Source organism: Girardinichthys multiradiatus, chromosome 6, assembly GCF_021462225.1.
Source record: "Girardinichthys multiradiatus isolate DD_20200921_A chromosome 6, DD_fGirMul_XY1, whole genome shotgun sequence".
NCBI lineage: Eukaryota > Metazoa > Chordata > Actinopteri > Cyprinodontiformes > Goodeidae > Girardinichthys > Girardinichthys multiradiatus.
In genome coordinates this window covers 32,107,585-32,119,265 of record NC_061799.1, presented here as the reverse complement: position 1 = coordinate 32,119,265, position 11,681 = coordinate 32,107,585, and the positions used below count along the sequence as shown (strand labels likewise).

General features: G+C 39.0%; 1 protein-coding gene across 2 annotated transcripts; it reads left to right on the top strand.

The window, feature by feature from the left end:
• Positions 1–894: 894 nt before the first annotated feature.
• Positions 895–10,467, top strand: and2 (actinodin2). Of its 2 annotated transcripts, XM_047367439.1 has the most exons (6): positions 895–1,050; positions 1,529–1,620; positions 7,459–7,503; positions 7,898–8,061; positions 8,559–9,455; positions 9,652–10,467. In XM_047367439.1, exons 2-6 carry the CDS (start codon positions 1,548–1,550, stop codon positions 10,042–10,044), a joined length of 1,572 nt encoding a protein of 523 aa, XP_047223395.1. In that variant the 5' UTR covers positions 895–1,050; positions 1,529–1,547; the 3' UTR covers positions 10,045–10,467. The 2 variants fall into 2 exon arrangements, with proteins under 2 accessions (XP_047223395.1, XP_047223396.1); XM_047367440.1 differs by lacking the exons at positions 895–1,050; positions 1,529–1,620 and adding an exon at positions 5,052–5,268.
• The last annotated feature ends 1,214 nt before the right edge of the window (positions 10,468–11,681 follow it).

The following is an 11,681-nucleotide window of genomic DNA, read 5'->3' as shown; positions in this document are numbered from 1 at the left end:
CTGCAGGCTCTGCCTCCTACTGTATCTGCAGTTTGCTGCCTTTATTGGCTCTCTGTATGAGGTATACCTTTCCTAATGACTCAACTTTCCTTCATGTTGTTCCATATAAAAGATGCATGTGGAAGAAAGTAAGCTATTTTAAAGAAATTATTTTTGGGGGGGCTGGTTATATAGCTTCATTTTCAAATTTTAAAAATTCTTCAGGTGAGGAAAAAAGCTGAGCGACCCAGCAATTGACTAATTACACCAACTTTGAAAATATGAAACATGGTGGCGCAACAACTGCTATATATTAGTCACATGGTTCCTGTGACTAATATATCACAGGAACCATGTAAATAATATATGACAAGAATATATATTCTTGTCAAATGTTATTTTCCCTTATTTATGTGATCTGATGCAACACTGAATTTATTTGTTCTTTGCTTTACATTTCTGCAAAACTGCTGCAACAATAAGAATTTCAAGTACAAACAAACAGAAGTGTCTTAACTGTAAAAGGGGATATTTTGTCTCTTATTCGCTGCTGCTGTTGTATCTTTAGGAACGTGCCAAGAATACCTAACATTTTGTAATCAAAATTTTTATCAGCCATCACTGTGATGCCTCAGCCTTTTAAGCATGTGTGAGTCAAAGAAATTTGAACCCATCTTAAAATCAAGATGATGAAAATTAGCTGGAAAATCACCTGAAATTCCACCCCAATGAGGAAGAAAACTCAGTGCTGAGCTTCAGGTTGTTGTCCATGACGAGAGAAGTCGAGCTGCTCACCTTTCCTAATTACAGGATCGCTGCTGATTGGATGTTTGGCAGTGCAAGAGCCAATCCTGCAGAGCCTGACAACTTGTCTTAGCCTCATGACATGTCCTTTTTTGTTTTTTAATGATCTAGGAGGACTCCTTAAAAATGTTTCCTTGCGTGTCTGGCTCATACGGGGAAGCAGAAAGCTTTAGGGTTCAGACAGCTTAGAAAAGCCACTCCTCCCCCCAGAGAGAACCGCTGGATCCGGAGGCGATTGGAGGTTCCAAATTCTCTGCACCTTTGCAGGTAAGGGGTGAAGTTATTTCTATGTTTTATGAAGGTTCTTGGCAACTTTCATGACTTTAAAAAGGGCAAAACTTAAAATGATTTACAAGCAGTGATAAAACCTGCAGAATTGATATTTGTAGCAGCTGTAATTCAACAGCCATCCGTGCAGCAACAGAAAAGAGCATAACAAGCTTCTGTTGGTTTGATTGTTGAGTTCAGGCGATGTATTTGATATTCTCATTATTTTCCATAATCCATCAAAAGCTCTATTAGTGCATGTCCTCAATCCTCTCTATTGTCTCTGCATCAGTCGGTCTCTTTGTTCTGAAAGCTTTGTGTAATCCGTTTCTAACAGCCAGCTGAAAAACTCTTCACAGAAAAGGAAAAAAGATGAGAAGTTCAATCCTAGTCAAGTTGCATTGTAATGTGTTACATGGCACCGCCAGATGCTAATCCTGCAGAAACCCTGAATATTGTCCACTGTCTTTTCCTACAGGAAGCACATAAACCCCAAAATGGCACGTTCTGGACGACCATTGCTCTCCCTCATCCGCACAGGTCTCCTGTTAGCAATTGTTTTATTACCAGGTGAGACGTCGATTAACAACAATGAGCAGGTTTAGAATTAATCTTTGTTTCCAGTTTCTATTATTTATTGTACGTTTTGTGCTCTTGAGTAAAAGCATCCCTTTGTAACATAAAAAGCTATGGTAAGAGAAAGATGAAGAAACAACTAAATGCAACTAGACTTAAATAGAAAAATAGCATTTTTATCACATTGACATCTCAGCAAATATATCTGAAAAGAAATCATAATCTCTGAAATTGTTGCAAAATCTGTTCGTTATAAATAAAGACACAATTACCGCTACTTCAATTATCTCACCCTTGTTGCTATAACTGATTTAACAGATCGGAGTCAGTAATTAGACATTTTCTGTGATTAGGTAACATTTAATGATGCCCTCATTTTTATTTGGGTTGTATAAATAATTTTGCAACCAAATCCTTTATTAGAACATACCTAAAATACATTTTTTTCCTAAAGTGTTTATAGAACAAAGACTATGGCTGAATTCCATTTTACCCCTTGTCCATCTTTTTAAGCATTTAAACCCATGATTTTGAGGGGTAACGTTTCCCAAATGTTTCTGTGGAGCAGGAGGAAGGCTGAGGGGGTCCTCGGTGGTTTGTAGCCTCTTAAAATGGAGATTCTTCAGGGGTCAGCTGAACTTGGAAATACACTCACAAATGTAAACATTTTCTCAACTATTTATTGTCACAATAGTCACTGTAATTGTAGTTTGAGGTGTTCTGATTTGCTATGTTTGATACAACTATTAATAATTGTCGTATAAAAAAGCAGCAAAATCAAAAGTTCGGTAATTTGAAATATTTTACAATTACAACAACCATAAGAATACATATCTATGCTTTTAATTTGATCTTGTTTTGCTTAAGAACACACAAAAAAGGACAAAAGTAGAGTATTTAACAGTTAAAATGATAATGTCACATTATCCCCCCCCCGACATAAACTTGTACAAGTGGGCCTGTGACAAAGTGGTGTTTACCACTTTTCCCTTATTCTTATTTCTGATTTATTTACTTTCGGTAGCTGGTCATAAAGCTTAAATTTAAACATTAGTTTGCAACTTTGCTTCACTTACTATCCCGGGTTTGTTTGTGTCAGCATTATGTTGCAGTTTCCATCTATTTATATGTTTGGGTTAAAGCTATTACTTCTGGACTATTGGTTGAATTTGTTTATTTTGTTTCAAAGTATATTCATGGTATTTATTTTCCTTTTTATTCCCCATTATTTGTCATAGTGTTTCCTGCTTGAATGGCTGGATGATGTCCTTGTTGGGCTCTACCAATTAGAGGGTTTTCTTTAGAGAATTGCTTTGTTTGTTTTTCTTTAAAGTAACTTTTGAGTTAACTTCTATTACATGGTATATTTTGCAGATCCTTTCATTATGAAGATGAGTTTGTAAATTAGATTAGTAATTTTGTTTTTCTAGTTTCTCTGTTTAGATTTTTTTTTTTTTTTCCTGTCTAATTGTGGCTTGGTCCACTCAAGTGCAGGTGTGTTGCCAACTGGCTATACAAACCAGTGGGTGCTTGGAAGCTAGAAAAAAAGAGTGGTCTGAGTCAAAAGTAAGAAATAAAAAGTCAACAGAAGAATCTGAAACCGGGGGCTGATGCTGTTTTCTTGTTCACCTTGCTGCTCCTTGACAACACTACTTCACAGAGCCACAGAGCCTCCCTTAGAAAATACAGTAGTCATATTATGTGTATTATGGATTTTTTTTTATGTTACATATTATATCAGGTGATCAATTCAATCATAAGCAAATAAGAAGTTTAATAAAGTACAAATATATAATAGTAGTGGCACTCAGTGCTCAACATTTTCTGTAGCGGACATATGAAATCTTAACAGCCTGGACTCCATGTCAGAGTTTTAACATTTATGAGATTTAAACTGTTACATTCCGTGACTTTGCACTTGCCCATTTGTCAAGTATAACATCAAATGAAATAGACCGTGCCACACTGTTTTCAATAGCTATCACTGCTAACTGGAACAAGCGATCATTGCTCATATTTGAACGAAGGTATGTTTTGATGAGCTTGAGCTTGCTAAATGATCTCTCTGCAGATGTAACTGTCAGGGGCATAGTTAAAAATACTCTAAGGGCTACTGTCAAATTTGGAAATACCAAAGCAAGGTTCTCTTGAATGAGGAAATTTAACTTTTCTAGAGTCTTGTAACCCTTCAGTAGACAGCTTGCTGGGTATATTTCTTGAATGATATCTCTTGACACATCCCAGATGGTCAGGGCATATGTGGTCACTGATTCCTCCAGCTCAGCTTTAGTCATGTGCTCCATTTTAGTGATGAATTTAAATTTCTCAGACACACGTTGAAAATTGTAAAACCTCTCAGACAGCTCTTCCAGGAGTGTGTCAACAATAACATTGAAAACCATGCACCTGAAATGCCTTGTGGGTTCCTTTTCATGATGACCAGTGCATGAATTGTCATCTGGGAACTTATTTTGCTTCCTAAGTCGTTTCTCTTTGAATTCAGGAGAAGCATCCATTTTCGATGGCTATCACTTGTCTCTTCTATCACTGACCTCATGTCTGCCTCTTTCACCCCTTGTCTGTGGCATTCTCCACTAAGTCATATGGTCAAAAAAGCATTCTATATTAGTTGTAAAAATTACAGATCTTAATACAGTTTTTTTAAAATAACGTTTAAACATTTTTGCTTGGGATTAAGTAGCTGTTCCTTCACTTCCACCTAATATTAGATCAACCTGTTGCCTTCCCCTGTCTATCCTGATTCTTCCTCTGTCATCTTCTCTTCTTTCTCTCCATCCTCACAGCTGAATGACATTAATTTTGTGTTAAGTAGGTTTAAAAAATACAGCAGTCAAAACACAATGAAACGAATCTTTAAATTTAAATGATCTCCTTGTTGGATAACAGTTACTGACTGGACATTGCATCTGATCTGACTTATCAGATACATCACAACACCACTGTAGTGATATTAAATAAGACATTTAAACTCAAGTGTCCCCCTGCCAAAAAACATATTTTAAAACTGCAACAAGCAATTGTTTTGAGAAGAAAGTGCAGAAAGCGAAGGAGGCTTATACACCAGACTCTTGCCGTACCAGTGTTTGTTTGAAAGGTAACTTCAGTGTTATGGCCTACTGACTGCCCAGACTCACTCTGAACCCAGTGGTATCTTATAATGTTGAGCCTGGAAAACCAGTAAAAAATATATATATATTTGTCGGCCTGCTGTCTAAAGTTTACGCAGTTCTTATTATTCTGATTTTATGGCTGGTTACGCTGACAGTTGTGATTGGTTTTTGCTCAGAACGTCATCTGCAGCAGTGAATTGTGGGTAATATAGTGGACTTCGCCGAAGGGCGGATGTGGGGCACAAAGGGGGCGGAGCTAAGGACCACTCTGGAGAATTGGGACACACTACGCACTCGAACCCATCAACGGGAACCTGCAATTCAGGGACACATAGGTGGAAGTGCGGGTATTGGGACAGGGCCTAAGATTTAAAACAAAAACAAAAAAACACGCCTGAGAGGTTCTCCTAGGGGCGTGTGCCCAAGACACCTGTGTGGGAAGGGAGAGCGATAGGAGGGGAGGTGAAGGATCAGAGGGGCGCCTAATCAGCGCCGTTACCAGTGTTGCCAGGTGCGAAATGTAGGATTATTGTACTAGAGACATAAAATTATCGTATTTTGAGGGAAATTATCGTACACTCGTCATAACCCACATAACAAGTCTGTTGATGTGTTGAATAGCGTCTAACAGGAACTCGCAGCTTTGAGGCGTCAAAACGGAAAGGATTTATCAACAGCTGCAGCCCCACAGTGTCGGGCTCTGCTTCTTCTTCTTTTCTTTTTTTCTTTTCCTCAATCATGGGCGGGGCGCAGTGGACTATTCAGCCAATCATGGCCGTTGTTATGAGGCCAACGCATCACGTCACTCGTACGTCACATTTAGAAAAGCACGATTGGCTGGAATTTCCAGCATCTGTTTCCGTATCCGGACACAGATGCCTTCAGGGTTCACAAAAGAACTCCGACAGACTTTGGCGATAGGCTGATGACGACTGATTACAACCACACATTCACGGAATGGTCAAATTATCGTACATTTGGCCTTTTTTTTTTTTAGAAATATTGATCGTACATCGTAGAGAGCAAAATTATTGTACAAATACGATAATTATTGTACACCTCGCAACACTGACCGTTACTCTGTTATTGATCATTTCATGCTGTTAAATATAGAAAATGCCAACTAGAAAAACATTTTTTCTATTGGGGGTTTTGACGCCCCCTCTAGTGCAGCGCCCCTATGCGTTGCACACAGTGCATACCCACTTTTTGCGCCACTGGTGTGATGTATTCTGATATTAGTAACTAAGTTTTCTTCTTCAGCACCTTTTACAGATAAAGGTCACAAAGAGCTTCACAAAGCTAGAGCTTAAAAAGAAACACATTTATTTCAAACATTAAAATACAAAAAAAAAAAAAAAAGACTTTAATGATACCGACAATTGCAAGCAAAAATATAATAATAAAAAAAATCTTAAGTAATGTACTAAATATATGACATTCTGACACAATTAACTATATTTGCAAAAACTGTTTGAAGATCAGTATACTAAAATCTATTTTGAAACTGCTATATATCATATTTTTCTGTCAGTATATCAGCAATTTATCATAGAAAATCTAAATGCATTTTCAATACATTAAAGTAGAACATTAGGTAAACTATTAACATTAGTAGTTTGTCAGTAGGATACAGATGGCTTTATATTCATATGATCTTAGAAGCATAAAAAATAGTCTATGCTGCAGGACTCATAACTTTTGACATTCATGATTTAAAATTCAAGATTCAGATTCAAGCATGTTGTTGTATACCTACATGTAACCAGTGAGAGAGTACTTAGTAGTAGTAATAAGTATTTACTACCCTACCCACTATACCTATCAGTACCCCAAGTACTGATAGGTATAGAAATAGGTTTCAGCCTAAATGTCCTTTAAATGATTGATACAAATGCAGGTTTTCTAGTTATCGAGCATAATAGTTAATTCCAACAGAGTTTTTTAGAATTTGAAATGTGTTTTAAATAGTTGTTAAAGTTATAGAAAAACAAAATAACTGCAAATTATGGGTAATTTGAATTTTTTTGATTTAGCATGATTTGCTGTTTTACAGCTTTTTGTCCATTTCTTAATATATTATAAGAGCCCATAAGATAAATTTGGACCTGGCAGCGGTTTCTATCTTGATGATGTTTCCATTGTTGTAAAGATGTATTTACCCTTGTCTCTTTGAAGGTAGAACATCTTGTAAACATGGTGCTTTCTAGATCTACAAACTGTGTTGGAGTAAAAAACATAGAAGGATAAGTGGACATTTGTGTAATACTCAGTTGACTTGGCTGTTTTTCTTACACTCATAAACGTCTCCGTTAAACACCAGGACATGTCCTCTCCCTCCCACCAGCTATATTTACAGTGTATCCATAATTGGTTTGTGTGAGGGCCCTCTCTTTGTAGTTTTACAGTCAGACTTTGAGTAGACCCCCGGCTGAGGAGTAAACACCACCATTTTAGTTCAAAGCCAAACGACGCAAAATGCTCTGGGCTGTATGGAGAAGTGGAGGTGGAGGGGTAGAGGGTGGGTAATTTGCAGGATGCTGCCTGGGTCGGGGCGCCAGAGCACCAGCACCTGCCGCTTTTCACCCAGCGGCTTATTGGCAGCTTAGCGTTTTCCCTGATGTTGAGAGAAAGCCCAACATCTGGTTCCATTTAGGAAATATTGCCGCTGCTAATGTGGCTCCTGTTTGTGTTTTTACAGAGTTTCTGGGGGCCGTTCCAGTGGGGCAGAACAAGCAGGAAGAAGGTGTGGATGTGTCTGACGTGGCATGAGAAACTCAAGGACTTTGAAAAGCTCAATTAATAAATGGATTATGAGAAAAAGAAGCAATAAACTCTACTCTCCAACTCAGCATGCCTGCACCTCATGCAGTTTAGTGTAGACTTAAATCCTACACTCTACTATAGGTCATTATTTTCCAATGAAGCGTTAATCAGTTAAGCTTTGTCTTTTTAATCTAAAAAACACACAAGCAAAAGTATCGTTGTTGTTAGGAGGACATTGTCGAGAATTACATAAGCTAAAATAATAATGGCTGCAAGTAACAACATATTTTCTTGATTTTGAGTTACTTTCAGGATAAATTGTGGTACCAGCACAGCTAACATCAGCTTATTTTCTCTGCTGTTTCCCCCTACAGCAGCTGCAATATCTGATGATGTGAAAACAGAGGCAATGGCCAACTTGAAAAAGCTGGTCCGCAACAGAAGGAATGTCCCCGTCTTGGCGGTGCCCCAGTTCAATCGTGCGTCTGACTTCTGGGGATGGTACAAGTACTTTATGGAAACCCACAACCAGGAGGGGGTGAGTGGAGCTTGTCTCACATCAATTATTCATTTTTATCCCCATCACGATTATGATGCTACTCATTTTTCCTTGAAAAATCCAGCAGTTTGCATCACTGGGTTGTATATTAAAATGCTTATTCTTCATCCACTGCATTAAATAAATAATTTCAGACAGTAAGAATATTTCATCCTTTTTCTCATAGCCTTTCATAGTATTTCCTTCAGTTCAGATGACAACAATTAATTATTTATTGCTAAGATCTTGCTCACATAAAAGTATTAATATTCCTTTACCTTCTTTAAATATTTAGATATTTCTCAGTGATGTATATCCATGCCATCTCTCTTGTTTAAGTCAGGCTGCTTTTCTGCTTCAAATATACAACATGCCAAAAAGGCCTCGGATTTGCATTTATTTATCAAGAATTAGCTAAGAATTTATTATTTTAAATTCATGTTCAGGGGCTTGAAATCATTATGCTAATTTTAGGGGCTTTTGCTCATGTTATTCAGGTGGAGGACCTGGATCGTCTGTATCTGGCCTATTTGCAAAACAAGCACAGATCCGAGGAGGAGCCCACCTTCAATCACTACCTCAAACATCTCAGTGAAATATACAAAACCTGTGCTGATTCCGATGACCCAGAATGCATAGCTGAGTTTACTAGTAAGCCCAAAGCCACAGTGGTCATGCCTGCCCCTTTCAAGGCTGCTCCTATCAGGATGTGCAACCCTTACCTCGACCCCTACTGCCTTTACCCCATTTCCTCCCAGCCTGCTGTCCCAGAGCCTGAACCAGCTCCGGTCAAGGTACCAGCTCCCATCCTCACCCCTGTGCTGCCTATGCCTCTGAGGGGCCCCACTGGTTACTATTACTACGCTCCGGTCTTGGAGCCCTTCCTGAGCGCTGAGCAGAGGTCTGATTTGCTCAGGATCTGCCAACCTGAGGATGTAGAATGCTTGCAGTATCACCTAAGAGCAGCATTTGGGTACCGCCCGGTGCTGGGTCCAGCTCCTTCCTATGCGGCCCTCAAATGCGACCCCAAAGACCCGTACTGCATGCCCCCTCTGGTGCAGAAGGCCCCCACTGGCTTCTACCACCTGATGTACCCTAGCTGTGACCCGTCAGTGGATCCTCTTTGCGTCAGTAAGGTTGCTGCTCCTGCTCCGCTCGCTGCTGGGGAGGCACCCAAAGAGCAGCACTGCAACCCCCTCTTTGATGCGGGCTGCAACCCGCTGACTGCCACAAGGCTCTCTGGTCTCACCAAACCCGTCTTGGAGTACGCCCCCAAGGATAAGCCTATACCTCCTGCATCTCCCTTGAATTGTGACCCAAGAACCAACCCGTACTGCATACTGGCAGCTGCTGCCGCCCTGCGCAGGCCTCCTCCACAGCTCCCTGAGCACCAGGTCTGAATCCAAAGTCCTATTTTTAGGTTTTAATAGTTTCTTTTTCACAAATCCTGTATAGTCATGCTAACATATGGCTTATTAAAATATGTAGTAAAATGAAAATGGTGTTGAATAATGCTTTAAATTCTTTAATAGTCATGAATCTGCTTTGCATTTGTTTTGAAACAAAAACACAAACCAATCAATTAACCAGGTCCGCTACCAGCTTGGCGTCCGCGGCAAGACCAGGGAAGGCTACGACTGCTATGTGAACTATGACAAGGACTGCACCCCAGTCAAGTCTGGGTCTGAGGCTTCGGCACCCTTCTGCCATCCTTACGATCCAAAATGTGGAAAGTTCGCTCCACCAGCCAGCATCGAGGCCCCAAAGCTCGGAAAGGACGGCATTATCCTTCCTGATCCCGACTGTGACCCTGAGTATGACTACAACTGCCGATTGCGCCGCTCCGAACCCGCTGCCTCTGCCGATGAGCCCATTGCTGATGAAGAAAATGCTGCAGATGAACCTGCCAAGGAAGCTGCAGTCCAACAGTATGCTGTCCCACGCTTTGAGGACTTCCTCAGGGGTGTCCTGAGCCAGCAATAAATCTTAGCTCAGCAGTCTCACAGGTGGAAATGGAGTTCTAATGAAAATTCATATGAACTTTATGAGCCAAAACATGTTTACATTATCATCAAGGCCTTACCAAGATTTAGAAGGAAATCCCACAATAATGAAGCTTCAAACAGCAACACAGACAGTCTGAAAATTTTCTACTTTAGGTCAAAGATTGAACCAAGCAACATTTACCGCTGCATTACGAGAAAATTGCGCATTAAATAATTCATCTTTGGATGTTTGTAGAAAAAACTTTTATGTATAGATGTATAATAGAGAAGTACAGTTAGGTTGTATTTGATCCACTGTGTATTTAATGCTGTTTTCTCCAGTTTTCTGTAAAGCCAAAAGTCTTAAAACTTCATCTGTTCAATTTTTATCCACTTTTAAATAAATAATAAGATGGCTGAATTTCATCTCTTAAAGTTAAGCAAACAGCAAAGGTCACAGACACAACAGTTAGTGGCCAAAGATCAAAATGGCCAATGTTTCAGTTGGAGTTAGTATTTTAAATGTTTGAAACTATGTGGGAGAGAGTGTGCTTACTGTCATTTCAGAGCATCAGCCCCCAGCTGTTGTGGATAAAACAGAATATGTTCTTGCAGCAGATGGTGCGCCCTGTTGGGCTTTCACCAGTTTGTGTTTCAAATAACATAAAATTCAAATAGCTCATTGTTGCATCTGCATGGCAAAATGTTCATGCATATTTACTATGTATATCATGAACCCTAATGAATTACAAAAGTGCAAACATAATACATTTAAGTATGTTGAATTATCTGTTGTTACAACCTCAAACATTAATGTATTTTGATGGGATTTTGTGTGACAGACCAACACAAATTAGTGCATAATTGTGAAGGAGAAGGAAAATGATACATGATTTTTAACAATGATTATGAATACAAACAGTGGCGTGCACAGACATTTTGAGGGGCAGGTGCTCAAGTGGAAAAAAAGGGCACCTTGTGCGGCACATGAAGCTGTCTGTTGCCTTTGTAGTGTGAGATTTATTACAGGCACAACATGAACATAATTTATATGTATTACTAAGCACCCACAAAACAAACTGTCCTGTGGGTTGAAGGGAAATGACCACCCAGGAAAAAAACCTCTAAACAAGAATCCATTTTACAAAATTCTTAGGATTAATAAGGCAACAAAATTATCATAGATTGATTTAAAGTTAGATTACTGATTCACAACCTGAACTTCCTGAGTCAAATTTGAAACTTACGTTATCCTTCATATTTTGTCTTTTTACACACTGAGCACAACGTGTTTGTCTTGACTATATCATTCTGTACTTTTATCACAAAATGTCTTCTGCACCAAATAACCTTATGTTGTAGCAAAGCAGGTTACACTGCCAAATTTACCCTGTTGGTCACACTAAATGAGTTATCTTCAGAAATGTGAGTAACCAGTGATCATTCTACAGTGTGAATCAACTATACCCAGAAAATGAGTTATAAAATCTTTATAGTCAAACTGAAACCAACAGCAGAGAATATGATCATAAGAAGAATCATCTATACTTCTGCATGTAGCCAGTGTGATATATGACAGAAATTATTCTTATAGAAAAAAATGTTTCAGATTACAAGTCCTGAGAACTGATAAGA

Coding starts and splice junctions, on each gene's coding strand:
- and2 (XM_047367439.1), top strand. CDS start 1,548: ATGGCACGTTCTGGACGACCATTGCTCTCCCTCATCCGCACAGGTCTC. Junction 1,621..7,458: donor AGCAATTGTTTTATTACCAG/GTGAGACGTCGA, acceptor GTGTTTTTACAG/AGTTTCTGGGGGCCGTTCCA. Junction 8,062..8,558: donor AAACCCACAACCAGGAGGGG/GTGAGTGGAGCT, acceptor CATGTTATTCAG/GTGGAGGACCTGGATCGTCT.